This window comes from Ictalurus punctatus, chromosome 15 (assembly GCF_001660625.3).
Source record: "Ictalurus punctatus breed USDA103 chromosome 15, Coco_2.0, whole genome shotgun sequence".
Taxonomy (NCBI): domain Eukaryota; kingdom Metazoa; phylum Chordata; class Actinopteri; order Siluriformes; family Ictaluridae; genus Ictalurus; species Ictalurus punctatus.
The window spans coordinates 25,915,227-25,935,226 of NC_030430.2; the positions used below are offsets into that span (position 1 = coordinate 25,915,227).

General features: G+C 45.0%; 1 protein-coding gene across 4 annotated transcripts in view; it reads right to left on the reverse strand.

Moving 5' to 3' along the window:
• Window positions 1-2,428: 2,428 nt before the first annotated feature.
• Window positions 2,429-20,000, reverse strand: part of LOC108276314 (nuclear receptor coactivator 3) — a 54,735-nt gene continuing 37,163 nt past the window's right edge. For 2 of the 4 annotated variants that reach the window (XM_053686493.1, XM_053686492.1), the window contains 18 exons: window positions 16,522-16,622; window positions 16,218-16,392; window positions 15,239-15,415; window positions 14,814-14,900; window positions 13,850-13,990; window positions 13,465-13,612; window positions 12,857-13,356; window positions 11,693-12,774; window positions 11,497-11,608; window positions 10,229-10,444; window positions 10,038-10,140; window positions 9,292-9,463; window positions 8,730-9,065; window positions 8,531-8,635; window positions 7,480-7,690; window positions 7,045-7,228; window positions 6,447-6,585; window positions 5,837-6,058 (listed from right to left, as the gene is read on the reverse strand). In XM_053686493.1, coding sequence (XP_053542468.1) covers window positions 6,005-6,058; window positions 6,447-6,585; window positions 7,045-7,228; window positions 7,480-7,690; window positions 8,531-8,635; window positions 8,730-9,065; window positions 9,292-9,463; window positions 10,038-10,140; window positions 10,229-10,444; window positions 11,497-11,608; window positions 11,693-12,774; window positions 12,857-13,356; window positions 13,465-13,612; window positions 13,850-13,990; window positions 14,814-14,900; window positions 15,239-15,415; window positions 16,218-16,392; window positions 16,522-16,622 — 4,043 coding nt within the window. In that variant the 3' untranslated portion in view covers window positions 5,837-6,004. Of the gene's footprint in view, window positions 5,435-5,836; window positions 6,059-6,446; window positions 6,586-7,044; window positions 7,229-7,479; window positions 7,691-8,530; window positions 8,636-8,729; window positions 9,066-9,291; window positions 9,464-10,037; window positions 10,141-10,228; window positions 10,445-11,496; window positions 11,609-11,692; window positions 12,775-12,856; window positions 13,357-13,464; window positions 13,613-13,849; window positions 13,991-14,813; window positions 14,901-15,238; window positions 15,416-16,217; window positions 16,393-16,521; window positions 16,623-20,000 lie in introns of those variants that run through there. The other 2 variants (XR_008398045.1, XM_053686494.1) reach the window with 2 other exon arrangements.

Below are 20,000 nucleotides of genomic sequence, written 5' to 3' on the forward strand. Positions count from 1 at the left end.
CACACCCAGGCTGAAGTGCAGGATTTTTGAGAGCAGACACACCCAGAAGAGAACTTCAAGTGCACACAGAGCTGATCAGTGACCAGACACGTCTCCAGGAAGTCAATATATAGCAGGGGTTCCCAAACTTTTCCAGGGCAAGGCCCCACAAATGGCATTAACATTTGACCGAGGCCCCCCTTTTTGCAAGATGTCTTTAAAACACATTAAAATACAGACTTCTGAATATATCCCCCTTTTATATTATTATTAATAATTACCTCTTTCATCTTTACATTACATTAGGAATTGAGTGATTGTGTGTGTGTGTGTGTGTGTGTGTGTGTGTGTGTGTGTGTGTGTGTCTGAGAGTGAGAATCATGTATTTATTTATTTTTCACACCAACTTGTTGAGGCCCCCGGGCGCCCCCTGGCGGCCCCCACTTTGAAAACCACTGATATATAGCATGGATTTTCTTCACTCTGAAGAAATTTCTTAACCACCCTGTTGAAAAAAAAACACACAAACAAACAAAAACAATAGAAACCATCGCAGAAATTCTAATGGCTTCCACGACAAACCATAAGCTAACCATTACTCGTCCTTAATGGTATCCACTAGCCATAACATGCCACTGATAGAAGGCAGCAAATGACCAATGGAGACCCACGAGGACCATTACAGTTTCCATTAAACACAATGCAGTTCACATTATAACCCATTACAAATATTCAATGAGGGTTTCTATTGTTTTTTTCTTCGGCAAGGCAATTCGGCTAGCTATGAGATTTATCATACCGGAGGGGAAGAAAATAAATACGAACCAAACACCTGACTACCGTCGCGTCCGTATTTCATACGTGTGCGAGTGGCTAGTGAGCTTACATGGGAATATTTCTATGATGGCGCTATTTAATGATCTCACCGTTGCAGTCTCAGAGTTGCTTTTAACGTTGTAATAAAATGAGATAATTAGAAAATAATACAGAGAGTGATACTGAACTACATAATGCACTTCTTGTGATTCTCACGGTAAAAATGCTGCGCAAAATCCAGTCAGCACTTAAACAGGCAGCCAGCTAGATTATTCAACATTAGCATACCATCAAGCGATTTATTATGTGAGGTATTTTATAATTAATTTACACCAGAAAACCATTAAGCTACACCAAATATCAGAATGAACAGAAGCCCAGGAGAGTTCGTTAACCTTGGTAAGTAAATTAAATGATTATAGCTACAACATCGCTGAAAACCACTGGCTGGTCAAAATCGTGCAAGTGTCTTGCGTTCGATTCGGTCAAACTTAAGCAACACCTACGAAGAACAAACGGACAGGAATGGCTAGTTTTAGACAGGAATGATCGTTATTTTTAGACCTCACCTGGTTTGTTGTTGGCGGCCTGATGAATGGCGGCGATTATTTAAACAAAACGGCGTCGCATCGATCCACAGAACTTTCCAGAAGGTGAGTGGTGTAGGCGAGGGGCGGAGTTTACTAGCTGCTGCTGCACTACGCACGACGTTGTCCAATATGGAAACGTTTCAGTGCCGCTAAAGTAACGGGAAAAGCCTTTTCAAAGGGTTTTTGTTTATGGGGGAAAGAGGAATAAAAATATTTCCCCGCAGTAATGTCGGATTCTGGATTCGAGAACTGACGGTCATTCAGGTTTATATTAATGTGCTCTTTCTAATATGTTATCGTTTCTATAGTAACAGCTCGTGGACAGGAACTCGTAAGACGGACGCTCCTCATCGACAGACTTTACATAATACTGAATATGATGTTTAACATGTATGGAAGGAGTCTCCAGTGTCAGTACTTTGTAAGAATCAGAAGTAAAGCTGTGACTCAGTTCTCTGACATCTTCAGGACATGAATCCACACCACCAGTAATAAAACACCTTATTCTGAGAGGGGGGGGGGGGAAGAGACCGGTGAGGTGAAGGCCGTTCATAGCTGTTAAAATACCTGAGGACAGAAACTAACCTGTTTTGCCAATGTTAAATGTAACTATAAAGGGATAAAAAATGTATGATGTCATAATGAATAATAACTGATCACATATACATATGCACAGTGAAATTCTTCTTTCTTCACATACCCCAGCATGTCAGGATCAGCAGGGGCAGCCATGATACAGCGCCCCCTGGTGCAGAGAGGGTTAAGGGCCTTGCTCAAGGGCCCAACAGTGGCTTGAACCCCCGCCCTTCCGATCAGTTTCCCAGAGCCTTAACCGCCGAGCCAGCCCTGCTCCATTCTTTAACGGAGAGGATTAAGACACTCGGAGACGGCCGGTTATAGGTCTCTTGCTAATGTGAATGAAGGTTTGCACACATAACATCCAGTTTTATGGAGATTTAACAGGAAGACTGTCTTCCATTACAAAAGGAGAGAACACGAATTCCGAAATGATCCACCAGAAGCAATAAAACCACGAAACCGTGAACGTTTAAATAGAAATTTGTATTTACAGCAATATTAACATCGAGAAACATGATAAATGCACTAGTAATTTACATCCTCACGCGGATGACAGGCGTGTATCACCCCCTGGTCACGATTTAAAAATCTATTTCACGTTCTATCTGAACAGAGATTGCACACAGATACTTTAACTTCGTGTAGTTCACCTTTTTTTTTTTTTTTTTTTTTTTTTTTTTAGAACAAGTTCTGAAGGGAATTTGATTTTTTTCGATTAATCGGCAGAGCTCGTTACCAACAAATAAAACCCCAGATCCGACCAGATTACCAGACCAGATCTAAAACGAACAAAAAAAAAACAACCCGACAAAATAAAAGCACTGAATACTATTAAGAGTCTCGCGTATCCTCATCGAACATTTACAGCATCAAGTCGACTTCACGGCCCACGAAATAAAAATAATAAACCCAAATACATTAATATAATGTTAATTAAATCGATACGTGATTCACACAGCTACGTCAGAGACATAAGATGACCCGGGGGGGAAAGAAATCTTTGGGGAGAAAAGTTTGAAATGTAAATGAACGAGCAGTAATCTGGCCATACGCGAGTAAAAATAATTTACACAAGAACAGGAATAATAATTATTATCATAATCAATGATGAGCACAAAATAACACAAACAATTAGCAAAACTTAAGAAATATAAGAATATATAAAAAATCGATCCGTTAACGTTATGCGAAACTGGTATAAATTATGACGTTATAAACCATCCCTTGAAATATGCTACAAGATTCTGAAAACGAGTGAAAATTATTTATATTTATACGTATTTATATGTCGTTTTAAATATTCCAGCAAACCAAATAACGATAAGCGGTCGTATTTTTAGACGGGTTTAGACGACATTTGCTCTCTGTGTGTGTGTGTGTGTGTGTGTGTGTGTGTGTGTGTAAAATAATGAATTTTCGCATGGTTCCACTCTGAATACGTTGAAAATAAACCGAACAGAACAGGAGGAGATGAAACCTCACAGCTCCACGTTTCCAGTCTTACTACAGAGCGAATCTGAGAGTGGGGTGAAGAGACGAAACGAAAACAACGGGGGGATGGATGAGCTGGCCTTACACGAGTACGAATAATTTACATAAAATAGACAGTTTACGTAAAAATATACCAATACGAATTCTTTCATGTTACGCTAAACTGGTATAAATCACGGCATTACGAACCATCCCTCAAAGTCCGCGACGATGTTTTCAAAACGTGGCCGGCTCCACGGATTTTCAGGGGCGAACACTCCATTAGTATCGGGGTGGGGGGTGGGGGGTGGGGGGGCGATCACCACCCCATCGATTCCCACCTTAAAATAATTACATTTAAGATAACAGAGGGAGATATTGGAGTTTTTATGTCGTACTAAAACCTTCACAGGTCTAATTGAGTCTGAAACACAGGACCGTTTAACACGGGAAACGGTTCATAAACGCAAAGACGCGCCTCCGATCGATCCCGTGCCATCTTTACAATATACACACTCTGATTCGTCAGAGGGTTCGTCGGAGGGTTCGTCAGAGGGTTCGTCAGAGGGTTCGTCAGAGGGTTCGTCGGAGGGTTCGTCAGAGGGTTCGTCAGAGGGTTCGTCGGAGGGTTCGTCGGAGGGTTCGTCGGAGGGTTCGTCGGAGGGTTCGTCAGAGGGTTCGTCGGAGGGTTCGTCGGAGGGTTCGTCGGAGGGTTCGTCGGAGGGTTCGTCGGAGGGTTCGTCAGAGGGTTCGTCAGAGGGTTCGTCAGAGGGTTCGTCGGAGGGTTCGTCGGAGGGTTCGTCAGAGGGTTCGTCAGTCCGTGTTTCGCCATGTACGAGTGTGAGGAAGAAAATATGTTCTCGAAAAAAAAAGTGCTTTTGTTCAAAGAATAAAAAAAAGTGGTGGCTTTTCAGTGAAGAGATTACTATTAATAAAATAAAATAAAATAAAGTAAAATAGAGAAATAATGATGAAAAAAAAGAGACCCCCGCACCCTGCTGGAACAATCGGACGTACCGATCTGTAACGCGGAACAGACGCGATTTAAACACGGAGCCTGACGAAGCCTGTTGTGCAAAACCTGTGAGCTACAAAAGCAGATATAAAAGATGTGCGCTGTATTTACAGATTATCATCACGGACGGAAGAGGAGGGAGAACACAGGAGAAATGTGAACGCCAGCTCGAGATTTCTAATACTGCAACCTTCACGTCGACAAGTCGAAGAATCCGGCGAGACGAGATTTATTGCTTCAATCTGCAGAAAACAGATCGTCTGTGCTTGCTGCTTTCAGGTTTCATGATCGTCCCGCTCCGGCGGGGAACGGCGAGCAGCTCCGTTTCCTGTGCGTCGCTTCTCCGATAAGGCTAAAATGAGCGAGAGAAAAAAATATATTGCAACACTCCTAACGCCGTGAAACAGCTCTGACTTTCCGTTAAAGTGCAATCACAGCTTCCCCTCTCTTCCTCTCTCTCTTCCTCTCTCTCTTCCTCTCTCTTCCTCTCTCTCTTCCCCTCTCTCTTCCTCTCTCTCTTCCTCTCTCTCTTCCTCTCTCTTCCTCTCTCTCTTCCTCTCTCTCTTCCTCTCTCTTCCTCTCTCTCTTCCTCTCTCTCTTCCTCTCTCTCTCTCGTACCTTTAACAGGACAGAAGGTGATCTTACATCCAGATGGTCAACACGGCATGATATACATTCGCAAAAATGTGTGTGTGTGTGTGTGTGTCCTTGTTTGTTCAGTTTTGATCTTTCAGTGAGAAACAGGATGAAGAAAGCTCACGAAGAAACAGAGAAAGTCTCTCAGGACAAAGACAGATATAGAGGACGTAGATGAATCCAGTACATGTGTGTGTGTGTGTGTGTGTGTGTGTGTGTGTGTGTATTTACACTGTGTTACAATTAGTTTCACACGCAAGGTCTGAACATTCAGGTGTGTATCATGTTTTGTTAGCTTCACAGTGTCGCCATGGTGACGGCCGTCCCTCCATCCTCTTCATAAATATTTCTGCGAGACAGAAAGACACGCTTAAAAATTAAGTAATATTAATAAATATAAACAATAAAACAATAACAATTATTTTAAAAAATGAACTTTTATCTATAGAGCACGTTTCACGGGTTAAACGTGCAGTTCGGTGTGCTCGATAAAGCGGGAGAAAGGAGAAACCAAAAAACGTCACAGGAATAAAGTAATAAAATAATTCATAGTAAAAATAATAAACCGTAACTTTAAATTAAACAAATAATCAAAAGATAAAATAGTAATAGCAAATTAGTTAAAGTAGGGAATTATAGCTACGGGGGACCCCTTCAAATTTAATACAGATCAAAATAAATAAATAAATAAACAAATCAATCAATCAATCAATAACTGCTCATAATATGTCTAAGAACACAACAAATAAAACTCGAGAAAAGCTAAAGTTCAAAAATAAATCACATCATAAAATAGTAATAATTTGGTCAAAGGGAATATTGTAGCGAAGAAAAAAAGATCACAAGTAAAATTCAATATTTAATACGAATAAATAACGCTGGGTCCGAGTCCACCTGTGTCGAGTCCGAGGAGAGTCCCTTAACCAGTCCAGTCCGAGTCCAAAAGGGGCCGAGTCGGACTTAAGTCCGAGTCCTTAATGGCCGAGTCCGAGTCGAGTCCAAGACGAGTCCGAGTCGAGTCCGAGTCGAATCCGAGTCCAGAAAGTAATTAAATTGAAAAAAGATTTGAAATGGCGATGGTAAACTCAACACTGAGCTTTAAATTAATATTTTAACCTTCACAAACCAGGGCAAACGCATGACAAAGCAAAGCAAGAAACAAAGTTTAGAGCAGCAACAACAACAACAACAACAACAACAACAACAACAACAACAACGATGATGATAAATACTGTGGAACAATCTGAATCTTTATTCAGATTCAGATTGTGATCAATCTGATCAATCTGACCCCCCCCCCCCCCCCCCCCCCCCCCCCAGCGAAAGTGGCTCTTTATACGAGAGCATGTGACGTCACTCACCTGATCAGGGCCCATCGGCATCCTCCCCATCATGCCCATGTTCATCTGCCCCATGTGACCCGCGTTGGCGCCGTTCATCATCATGGAGCCGTACGGCGTGGCCGAGCCCTGCTGCGCAAACGCTTGTGGTGGATACGAACTGCGCACAAAACACAACCGCTCATCACTACAACTACACAAACCACGCAACATCAACACAGACAAAGGTATTTATTATTGATAAGTTCCATAAAAAATAAATGAATAATTAATAATAGTGAGGAAAATGGATTGTAATCTTCAGCAGTCCAGTGTGGGCGAGTCCGTGCCCATGATCTCCTCAGATTCCTGCTCGTCTGACAGGAGAGGAACCTGACGTGGTTTGACGTGTTGTGTGTTCTGAGATGCTTTTCTGCTCTCCACGGGTGTAAAGAGTGATTATACGAGTTACTACAGACTTCCTGCCAGCTCAGACCAGTCTGATCATTCTCCTCTGATCTCTCATCAACTTGGGATTTCATCCTGTTTTTCGTTTTTCGCACCGTTCTGTGTAAACTGTAGAGAGTGCTCCGTGTGGAACTCCCGGGAGATGGACAGTGTTGTGTCAGGGATGTTTCACCTGTTGCGTGACATTCCTCCCTGAGGCCAGCCCTTCATGTCGGGACTCTGGTACATGGGGCCGCCCTGCGGGTGCTGCTGCATCATGGGATTCTGAGGAGGCCCCATGCGGCCTGGCATCATGGCGTTGGGTGGGCTGGGACCTCCGGCGGGGGCGAAAGACGGATCACCTTGCTGGCCCATTCCTGCAGAAACACATAACGCTTCACGTTTAACATCAGGACTCATCAGGTGCTCTCAGAAAGGCCGACGCTAATAACAAGAAACTCCTCGCAGGCAGAACGATGTAAACGCTAAACTCCTGTCGAGACACGTATACGCAGAACCGAATGGAAAATCCAGAGATAAAGATAACGCGGATAAATGTAGCTGAACCTATCATACGGACTCGCTTAGTACTAAATCCTGCACGCAGTGATGTTGATCTGTTCCTCACCATAGTTTCCTCCATAGCTGAACTGCTGCTGTCCAGGCTGGCCCATACCCGGCCCCCCCATGCCCTCCATCCCCGTGGGGGCCGTGACGTTGGGCGGAGGACTGAAACCTCCACCTGCTGCCTGCTGCTGCATCAACATCATCATCTTGTGTCTCCGCATCTGCATCTCTCTGCTACGCTGAGCCATCATCTGAGCGTTCAGGAAGCCCGGCTAAGAGCGAGAGCGAGAGAGAGAGAGCGATAGAGAGAGCGAGAGATCAGTATACAGTATACCGACAGATGTATTAGACTAGAGATCGACCAATAATCGATTTTCCCGATATTTAAACATTTTTCTATAATCGGATATCGGTGTTGTAATATCGGATCCAACGATAACTCCATCTTGTGGGCATTTTGAGAATTGCGCGCAGAACCATGATTGCAGCACTGAATCTGAGGGGAGACGAGTCTACGATGGTGTGCGGGTAAAGTAAACTTGCTTGGCTTTGATTAATAAACTTTATTTACCATAACAGCCGTTAATGCACAAAGAGAAGTGTTAATAAATGCTTGATGTGTAGTTTAAGCAGCTTGGTGCTAGGAAATAGAGACAAACCTCATCTAAGCTTTTATTTATTTAAAAAAAAAAGACACTTTAGTGACAGTGCACTTTATTTGAAATTGTTTGCACGCTTTCAGACTCCTCTGTTTTCTGGTGTATAAATAAGAGTTTTGTTGTGTTTTGTATGCGAGGAGGAAGTGAAATTGACAAAATTGCTATAAATAAAACGGTTAGTTCCGTTCAGTGGTGGAGTTATCACTGCGTCAAAAACAGAAGTGAAACAATAAATGAATATCGGTTATCGGGCGCATAAACATGCAAATAATCGGTAATGAAAAAAATCAATATGGGTCGATCTCTATATTAGACATACATCGATTCCGATATCGGTCAGATAGCGCGCTCTACTACTCGTAAGAATGTCTCGTTATAAAAAAAAAAACATGGTGCCAATGCATCACTATAACATATATATTGTGTAGTGTGTGTGGATTTTAAAGCCTCTACCTGGCCTCCCATCCCCGGCTGCATGCCAGGCCTCATGCCAGGGCCTCCGCCTCCACCGGGATTCTCCATCTTTATGCCCATACCCTGCCGAGCCTGGCTCATGAACTGAGGAGAGACGTTAGAATTTAACTCATGGGCTTTACCGTAATGTACTGTACACACACTCGTGTGTGTGTGTGTGTTTGTGAGAGAGAGTTACCTGTTGTCCCTGTAGCCTCTGCTGCAGCTGCAAGCGTGTAGGTTTGGTGGCGCTCATCATCCTTGGTCTCATTATGACAGCGCGCGGATGCCCCATGCCCCCCATCGGCCCCATGCCGCCCATCCCGGGGTAGTTACCCTGCTGCCCCATCTGGTTGAGCATGGGGCTATAGGGCGCAGGGGGAGGCGCACCCTGCATGGGGCTGGCACCGTAACCGGAGGGCATGGGCATGGATGGGGGTCCGGGGTAACCCTGGGGGTACATGGGCTTCTGCTCCATCACCATGGACGGGTCCTGTGCGGGGAAGGGCTCGGGCTGCAGATCTCCACCCTGACCCTACAACAGGAACACAGAGGATTGTGACTCTGAGTGGTGTTGAGTTCTGGATCGTGATTGGTCAGAAGGTGTTTATTGATTAATTCTCTAGAACAGCAGCTCTGACAGTAGCGCAGGTTTCTATAGCAACGGCTCATTCACAGGTTTTTGTGAATACTATTGGATGTTTCTGAACATAATTCCAAAGTGTGTGTGTGCGCGCGTGTGTGTGTGTGTGTGTACACACCTGGCTGATGATGTCAGGGATGCCCAGGGCGCGGTCGATCTCCTCCAGGGCTAAAACATCGGTGTTGTTGAGCAGAGAGTCGAGCTGATCTAACAGAGCTCTCTCATCACTCTGACCCTCAGACGTGGACGGAGGAACCAACAACTCATCCAGAGCGTTCCCAAACTGACGCCTACACACACACACACACACACACACACACACACACACACACACACACACACGATATACAGCACTGAGATACATCACATGCTCTATGCATAAATTTTTATTATTTTTTTTTTTCTAAGTACATTAATTCTAAACGTTATATCAACATATGAGGAAAGTTCCTGGTATTCAGAGTCGGGTTAAGCAGCTGGTGAAGTTAACGCCACGTTCAGATGATGAATGAGAAAACGGCAAGCGTTGAAATAAATCTCAATCCATCACTAATATATCACAGCGGCACGAACAGTCCGCGTTCTAACCGTCACATTAATCACTGGCTTAATTGAACAAAATGGCTTCCACACTCATCACTCAGCGGCACACGGAATAGCACTCGATCCAGCGCACACTGTCCTTTTGCGTTTCACGGTTTGAAGGATAATCTGACCTAGCACTCTTCTGAAAAACTTGAGCATAGTTTTTTGCGAGCGTATTTACACACGTTTCAGAATCTGAGGCACGCCTGAGAGTCAGGTACAGCATGGATTACTTTAAACAGCACATCTGTGATGACGGTGTACAGGAGGATTAATGACCTGTTGTCCATCCCCATCATGTTGTCCGGCCAGGACGGCGACTGACTGTCTGGACAGTGCTGCTGGCTGAACGGCCCCATCGCCATGCTCAGATCACCGGAGCCTAAAGAGGAACACGTACATAAACACACGCTGCTTCAGTGTGAATCCACCTTAACGATTAGACGAGGAATTCAATTAAACCGTCGTACCCATATCCATCAGCTGTTGCTGCAGCATGGACCTGGTCCCGGGAACGCTGTTGGACCTGTTCACCATGGGTCCTCCTCCCATCATTCCCTTGGAGTTGTAGGACTCGACGGCAGGACGCATGATGGAGGGGCTGCCGGTCGACCGCGGCATTCCCCAGTCTCCAGCCGGGCCCATGGGTGAGCGCTCCGGCATTCCCATTCCCCTGTTCATCATTCCTGCAGGAACGCAAAGGAGATATATACAGGCGTCAGCTTCCTGTGGAGTTTTTACTCCAGGATCTTTCATCACCAAATAAAAATACGTTTTCACAGGAGAGTTCATTTCATTGAATTGGATTTTTAAAATTTTATTCTGTAATTCCATACATCAATCGACTTTCTGTACCGCGTATCCTTACTGGGTCGAGGGGAACCTGGAGACTATCCCGGGGGGCATAGGGCACAAGAAGGGAGGGGGACGACGACGACACCCTAGACGGGGTGCCCAAGTACTAACCAGGCCCAACTCTGCTTGGCTTCCAAGATCAGACGTGATCGGACGTTGTCAGAGTGGTATAGATTCTGTAGTTGTTCATTTAATGTAAAGTAGATGGAGTGCTTTTCCGGATAAACCGACACACAGTTTACAATTTATTTCCTTTAACTAGCAAAGTTTACTTTAACTTCCTCAGTGCTATTATTTCTGATCATTATTAGTTTTAGAGGAACAGGGACTCCTTGAGCTTTAGTTATATTTAATGCTGTCCGGGGGAAAAAAATGCGTGCAGCGTTCTTTCCATTAAATTTTTTATTTATTTTTTTTCCCCCCCGGTTCTGCAAGTACAAAAGTACGTAGACGTGACTCCAGTACTCACAGCGCCTGAGAACACAGCAGAGTAACGGATTAAAAACGCCCGTACGTTCCTCCATTCGCTCGTCTTCAGCGAGCGCTTTATCCCGGTCAAGGTCAGTGACGATGGAGGTCACTTCCGTCAATAAAACTGAGAAATACTTGTATCTCTTGATGCACGAGTTCATAAAGTGCTGAAATCTCATGACAACCGCGCCGCTCATTAAGAATCAAAAAAATAAAAAAAAGAAAGGTTTCCATCACACTTTTCCCATCTTATCTTCATCAGTAGATCGACTTTTAACGACAGACCGCCTGAGCCGAGCGTAAAGAATTCTAGACCTCTGTAATATTTTGGCTTTTTAAGGAGCTGGATGGAAAACATAGTTTTTGTATGCTGCATTAGACATCATGGGAACATAATGGATGATGGAATTACCGTCATCAGCAAACGAATGAGGCTTGTTCCCTCCATCAGGAGCACCTCCTGCATCCCCCTGCTCTGGGAAATCTGCTCCGGAACCCCTCAGGCCTCCGAGGATGGTGTCCAGCTACACGAGGAGAACATACAGAGCTGTTCGATAAGCATCGTAAGAGTTTAGAATTGTAGAAGATCAAAAGTGGCAGAGGTTCACCTCGTCAGGAGGTTCTGATTTGATTTTGCCCTCCATGTTCTCCTGCGCTCCTCTGCTGAGCGGAGTGCCACTGTTCCCCCCGGTGATGCCTTTCCCTTCCAGATCTTCAGGCTTTGGTTTGATGTCGCTGGTCTCTTTGGAGTTGGAGTCGTCCTTGTTGTTGAGAAGGTAATGGAGCAGGGCGTTGGTTTTCTTCTCCTTGGGGCTGTGTTGCTCCTGCTTGGGTTCGGACGTTCCCGAGACTCCTCCTGGTCCTGCGTTGGAGCCTCCCGCGTCTCCTCCAGCGGCGCCAGCTTCTTGTCCGAGCACCGCCTTACCCGTTGCCTCAGCGGTGATTTTCGCAACTTCGTCAGGTGTGTTTCCATTCTGGAGCAGCTTGTGGAGGATCTTGTGCTTTTTCTGGAGCGACGCTGTGTAGTGAGAAGAACCCAGAGCTTCAGAGGGTCCTCCTCCTGCCGCTCCAAGAACCTGGCTCTGATTGGTGGATGAAGAGACGGAAGACGGACTCGTCACGCATCCCGGTTCCTTACCTTCCAAGTTACCTCCTGTGGGAGGTCCAGGAGGTCCACTTCCAACCCCGAGTCCCAGCTCCTCGGTCGGTGAGGTGAGGAGCTGGAGTAACTTTTTGTGTCCCTTTCCATCTGGAATCTTCCGAGGAGGTTCTGATGAAGCATTCCCAGCGTCGCTGGTCGCTTCCCCGGACTCTTTGCTGCCTCCACCAGCCTGGCTGTCGGGTCGGTCCGCACTGCTGCTCTCTGCTTGGTGGGTGTGGCTGTGGTGATGGTGGTGGTGCAAGGGGTGATGCTGATCTCCAGGTCCATGACTGTAGGCTCCTGCTGGGCTTTTGGAGTCCCCATGTCCTGGCTTACAAGGAGGTTGGGAGGAGGATGACGAGGAGTGGACACTTGGAGAGCAGTCGGGTTTGTGTGCCGTAGAAGGGGACGTCAGGGTGGATGGCAGGGAGGCGCCTACTCCTTCACTGATGGCCTGAAGAGCATTGAGAGAGCTGCTGGAAAAGGTGGTTCCACCTCCACCTCCCGATGAAGCTCCTACACTGCCCGGACCCATGGGAGAATGGATGCCTGTAAACGAGACGACGTAGATGAAATGTCAATATAAACGTTAGCATATCAGCAATCCTGTTTTGACACCCTTTTCAGTTACCTCCTGGAGAAAACTGGCTGGACGCCATTTTTGGACTTCCTCTGTTGCGTGGAGACATGAGGAGACCCTGCTGAGGTCCGTTTAGACCCGGGCTGCCTTGAGACGGACTATTCGTGCCTCCGAGCCCGTAGCCTCCTGAGGCCTGGAACAGAGGCTGCTGATGCTGATGCTGCATCCCAGGACCAGGGTGATTCATAGGATTCATCTGAGCCATAGGATTCATTGGATTCATTTGACCCATTTGACTCATCTGATTCATCTGCATCATTCGATTGCCCATGCTGCCCCCATACATGGACCCCCCACCACCCATGTGACCCATGTGCCCCATCTCCTTCATGCCATAACCCCGATTCATACCCATCCCTCCCATACCACTCATGCCCCCCATCCCCATGCCTCCACCAGGACCCATGTTCATTTGGCCGTTGGGGTTAGCGCCCCCCATGCCCTGCTGCCTCATGCCCCCAGTTTGGTTGGTGCGACAGCCATTGGGCTCCCTGCGAAGATGAAACAAGGAACACTTATTAACGTAAAGCTGACGTACGACGGCGTGTACATGTGTGTGTTTACGCGTAGTCTACGTGAAGCGTGTGCGACTGAGTCACCTCTGTAACAGGTGGGTAGATATGAAGCCCTGGGGCTCGTTGGTCATCGGGTTGCGGTAGAGCTTGCTTTTGGTCTGCGCTGTGACTGGGGTGCCATCTGATAACGAAAATCTGTACACGGGGGTCTCTGCATGACCATGAAGATAGGCTGAGAAATGAGAGAGAGAGAGAGAGAAAGAAAGAGAGAATCTGAGTAAACACATAGACCATCAAAGTTTTATGAAGTTTCTTTGTTTTTACACGAAAGAGAGAAGAACATCTTAATTATCATGATGTTTAACAGTTTGGCACACGCCCACAAGTTACAAGGTGGCGCAAGATGGCGGTGTACCTTCTCTTGCCTTCAATGCTTTTGAACCGTACTGTATTGTGGTTCCGTACTGACCCTCATGGTAGTGCCGTTTATTTGACCAGGGCTGTCCATCACTGTGCTGTAAAAACATCTGTATACAGCGTCTCAGCAGGTCCTCCCAACCTGGACGCATGGAGGCACGCAGGGAATTCTGGTCTATCTGAATCAGTTTGCCTGTTTAAACACACACACACACACACACACACACACACACACGTGTATAAAGCTGTTGTATAATGAATGTTGTATATTCCGGTTACTAAGTCACTATAAATCTACACGGTATCATATATAGCATATCTATTGCAAATCATATTGGATTCATTTGATTCATTTTGTTCATTTAATTCAACTGATTCATATATGCTGTATTATACAGCAAGGTATTAGGAATCGCACGGGATTCATTTGATTCATTTATACAGTATAAGATATATATATTGCAAACCCCATCAGATTCATTCATTTCATCTGGTTCATTTGACGCAACTGATTCATCTATCCTGTACCGTACAGCAATTTAACCTGAATTCATCTGAATTAAATTTAATCAAGTTCTTCATTTGACTCATGTAATTAATCTATACTGTGTTATATAGACATCAATCGCATATTCCACTGGATTCATTTGATTCATCTGGCTCATTTGCCCCACTTCCCAGGTTTTTTTGTTTTGTTTTTTTTAAACATAGGTGATGTCAAGTGACTCATCTGCCATTTTTTATTGGGGGGGGGGGTTCTACTCCGTGGTACATAGAAATCCATCACCCTCTCACTGGATTCATTTGATTCATCTGGTCTATTTGATTCATCTGGTTTATTTGACTCAACTGATTCATATATACCAGCACTATCAAACCTGAATTCCATTTATTCAGATTTTCTACATCAAATGCAGTAAGTTTAGGAGTTGACAGACAGGTGAAGGAAAATAAAGAAAACGTTAGTATGTAGAATTTTATGACTTTAAATCGAAATATTTGGGAGGTGTTCTGACCTGAGGGATCGTGTTTGGTGTTGAAGCTCTCTGTTCTCTCCAACGTAGTCACACGTCGTGCCACGCAGATCATACATGACTGCAGGTCTGAAAAACACACACACACACACACACACACACACACACACACACACACACACACACACACACACACACACACAACAATAACCAACAATAAACACAAACAATAAACACCGTGTGTTATAGTAAAATAATGCGTGTAGATGAGTGAAGTTGATTATTTTCCTATAACAGCACGTCCCCATGTGTTCTATTCCTCTTACACCACAGCAATTTTCTGATGATAATTTTTCATTCATTAAAGAACACGTCACACTTTTACATCCATTTAATGTGCGGCGACTCGGCGAAACATGCCAGTACCTGTTCTCACTGGCGTTCTAGCAGCTATAAACAGTCCGTACCTTCTCCCTCCTCCATCATGGCTTTCGGCTGTGTGAGGGCGAAACACTGCATGGTCTCGTAGCGGGGCGTCCCGGGGTTCTCCTCGGCCGGACCGGCACCGAACTTCACCAGCATGCGGCAGTTAAAGGTGTGGCTCTTCTGTCGAGGAGCTTCTCCTCCCCACGCCATGCTGTTCACTGAGGAACCAGAGAGACGGGAGAGAGACGGATGAATAAACAGAATTTTGTTCACGCTACAGGAGGATTACAGCATTATTATTACTATTATAGCATTAAATACACAATAAATAAAAACATTTAAATAAAACAGACCAGATAATAAATATGAAATACATGTACAGGAAATGTGCATAAAGGGTCAGGGATGTAGAAAATATTCAGTATCCCTCCATCCAGAAATGGATGAAGGGAAACCGACTTCTGTCCATCCTTCTGACAGGAGGATAACATACAGAGGGACAGAAGGACAGAAAAACAGACAGAAGGATGGACAGAAGGATGGACAGACAGGATAAAGGACAGAGGCACGGGTTAGGGCTAGAATATTTATATTTGTGCATGTGTGTGTAGATATCTGTGTGTGTATACATCTGCTCGACTGAATACAGTGTGGGCGTATATCTACATCTCTGTGTGTTTCCATGTGAGTGTGTGTGTGTGTGTGTGCGCCCGTTTTCGTGTGTGTGTGTGTGTGCGTTTCAGTGTGTGTGCGTTTCCGTGTGTGTGTTTACCGTGTGTGTGTTTACCGTTTGTGTGTGTGTGTGCATTTCCGTGTGTGTGCTTGTGTGTACGTTTACCATGTGTGTGTGTGTGTTTCCGTGTGTGTGTGTGTGTGTGTGTGCGCGCGTTTCCGTGTGTGTGTGCGTGCGTGCGTTTCAGTGTGTGTGGGCGCGTGTGTTTCTGTGTGCGCGCATTTCCGTGTGTGTGTGTGTGTGTGTGTGTGTGTGCGTGTGCGCGCGTGTGTTTCCGTGTGTCCAACCGTTATTCCGGGGCAGGTTCTTGTGGAAGTCGTCTCGGTCGTCGTCGTGCAGGATGTTGTAGACGCTGGTGTTAATCAGCTCCTCCTGCGTGTACTGCAGGTACTGAGTGACGTTATCGGACACGAACACGATGCTCCCCTCTCTGTTCACCACAAACAGGAAGCCGTCCAGTGCCTAAGGAATCATGGGAAACGGAGTCTGAGTGTTCAGGCGTCACTCAGAGTACACGCAAGGGTTAAAAGAGGAGTTAGAGTGTGTGTGTGTGTGTGTGTGTGTGTGAGTGAGAGCTCTGCTGAGTCTCACCTGGAGTAACAGAGGTCCGAGGTGGTCCTTATCGATGACCCCCTGACCCGTGGAGGACACGTCGGCTTTTTGGACGTCATCATCGCTCGACGAGGCTTTCCCTGTTCCAATCCACACAAACACGGAAATAGTTTTAAAAACTGCTGCTCTTTGATGAAAATATTTCGTTATTGCTCCTAACGTATCGAGCGTTAGTGCGTGTCTACGGTAGATGATGCTCTGCAGTGGCTGAGCTGCATTACTGGAAGATTTAGGGCATGCTGCAGTTACGGGGCGCTCTTTCACCGTTCGGTCGCCATTTTGTGCTCTCCGTGAGCCTTTCGCCTTTTATGGAGTTTTGTAGGCGTGGCTAAATGTAAACGCCGTGTTTGTCTTTAGCAATTCATGGATGATTGGCATTTATCCACACACTCGAGTACAAAGATCAGCTAAACTTCTGTGGCGGTTAAATCCTTTGTCCGGTTTTAGCAAAGTGTTTAAAAAAGGTTCCGTAAAAGACGACGATCAGGACGTTCGAATTAGCAAAGCGCTATTTATCTACAGCTCAAGTCTGATCATCTGGGACTGATACTGTTGATTATCAGAATGATTAACTCCTTAAAATAAGTATTAGTGATCATTCTGATATCGATCGGGCCCATCATATTGTGTGACATGGTGTCGATGCGTCTTCAATAATTCCTCAGCAACCAGAATAGGACAAAAATAAAATACTAAACATCGATGCTTATAACTGTCTCATTATTGTCATTTTCCGGGCCACTGTGTAATCTCTTATTCTGGTGTAAAGTCTTTCCAGTAGGTCATTAAGAGAAATAAAGGTGTCTGTGTGTCCAGTAGGGGGCAGTGCAGTCCGCTCTGGTGAGTGTGAGTGTGTGTGTGTGTGTGTGAGACTGAGGAAGAGGGAGAGGTGAGGCGAGAGGAGGTGAGACAGCAGAGCAGGTAGACATGTCGCCTGGCGAGTCTGTATTCAGGAAGTGAGACGGGTCTGAAAGCGAGCAGAATGATTTCACCTGATGAGATCCCTGGAGGTGTGAGAGCAGAGCTCGCGAGTGGAGAGGAAGGAGACGAGAGGACGAGACCACAGAAACAGACTTTCATGATAGAAAAATCTTTCTACTTAGACACATTATTATTATTATTATTATTATTATTATTATCATCATCATCAGGACAAATCTGTGAGCATTGTATTTGACCAATCACTGACCTACACTATTTTTAGCCCCGCCCACAATTCCCTTTCGGTTCTCATGGTACGGAAACCAAATTCAGCGCAAATAACTGTAACGATGTGAGATCGTGGGTTTGTTTCTGAACACCACTAACCTGTGAAAGAGTGCTGAGAGAGAGAGAGAGAGAGAGAGAGAGAGAGAGAGAGAGAGAGAGAGACCGAGCCTCTTCATTATTCACTTCCTGTAACCATGGCAACCGCCACCATAAAGTCCGAGGCAGCTGTACGGCTCTCGTCGAGCCTCTCCACATGGTTTAGCTTCTCCACCACTCCTCCTCCTCTCACCCTGACCATCACGCTCACTCAATCACTCTCCTCCTCCTCCTCCTCCTCCTCCTCGTCATCACTTCCTCTCCAACACGCTCGTTTTGACTTTAAGGTTTTAAAAAAACCCTTTTTTAAATATAAATCGAAGCCTGGCTGATTATCTGCAGGAATCTGGTTCATGATCAGATCCTAGCACATGATGACCTGCTGATTTAACACCCAGAGACATGCAGGAGTCAGAAACTCTTTACAGAAGGACCACGCAGGCGATGTTCACATCGTTTCACTGAAGCCTCACGAACAGTTTTATTTCAGCATCGCTGATCCGATACTTCTCACTAATTAAAGAACATTCTGGAATAAATATTGGCACTCAGTTACCCTGCAGTCGCACGAGCAGTGCCAAAGTCGTGATGCTTAGAAGTTGTCGCTTGTGGGCGTGGCCTATCCAGACTGTTATGTTATGATGAAATAAAAAAATAAAAAAAAAAGTAGCTATACGTCAGTAATAATGTAAACGAGTTAAAGCCACGTTAAATAACGCAGTAATCAGTGTCGAATTTCTGTCACGCGCTCGGATTCATGCTAGCTTTGTTCTCGGATTAGATTAGCAACGCGGTCTAACTGTACTGGCTACACACACTCACAGGACGGACAGACAGGCGGACGGACAGATAGACGGACGGACAGACAGACGGACGGACAGACGATGCCAAGCTATTATCAGCGCATCAGTAGTGTAATGAAGAGCCCATTCCTGCACCTGCCCACTGAGTTCCCCAGCTGTGTGTGCTGGCTCGAGAGCTCGGTGCTGATGAGAGAGACGACACTCTCACTGTACACCTGATATTACACACGCGCCGCTACAGAAGTATTGGCACCCCTGCTAAATACAGATATGAGAAGAGCTGCTGAAAATATGATCTGTGGGAAAAGACCGACTATTCTGCGGAATAAACACATTCTTAATATTATTATTATTATTATGATTATAAATTATTACACTATATTGTAATAATGTTAAACAAGGGAAATTTAAAAGTAGAATTATTTAAATTTCTCGTGTCCGTTCGGACATTTCCTGCTGTTACTCCTTTAATATTCTGCTGAACCATTTGGTTTGTGGAAAACTAATTTATTACATTTATTAAACATTGTAATGTTTTCAAAAATAATATCTGCAGTATTCGGTGCTGTTTCTGGATCTCAGAAATCAAATGATTCCAATTATTTTTGAATGTGTATCACACACTGCTCACATATAATAAATCTGTATAGAAAAAATATCCGTCTTAAACGATACAAGCCACTTAATATTTCACCATTTATGGACATCTGAACACTTTATAAAATCATCAATGAAATGCTGATGGGATGTGACATCACTGCACGTTTCCAGCAGGAATAAACCTCCACAGTTTATAGATGTAATGTACGGATAGTTTGGGTTTGGCTATTTGACCCGGCTGGAGCGTTTAAAGCATCGCATCCAGTATCGTCGTTAACACGCTCGTTTCAATTCCGTTAAAACGAATGAAAAGTACGGCATAAAAACGACTCAGTCTCTGAAATCAGTCCATTTTCTTTTTTCAAATCCCAAACATCGTGTCCCCGAAGCGGCGCTTCTATACGCGCACACGTCCTGATATACGCCCTCGCGTGGAATCTACACGTTACTTTCGAGGGCGCGGACAAGACGTACGTAAGAAAAATGAATAATTCCACAAGAATAATGTACAGTATATAAATGATTACATCTGCCAGAGGGATTCATTTATACTAATTCATAAAGGACTTTTTATTTTTCTCCCCCTGTAGTGCTTATTATTATTATTATTATCATCATCATTATTATTAACTGTATGCTTACGCAGACCAGTAAATCTTTAGCTCTGTAGTGGAGGTGGAGCGATAGTGGATGTTACAGACACCGATAACTGACCGAGCGGCACTCACCTGCCGACCGATTAATCCACCG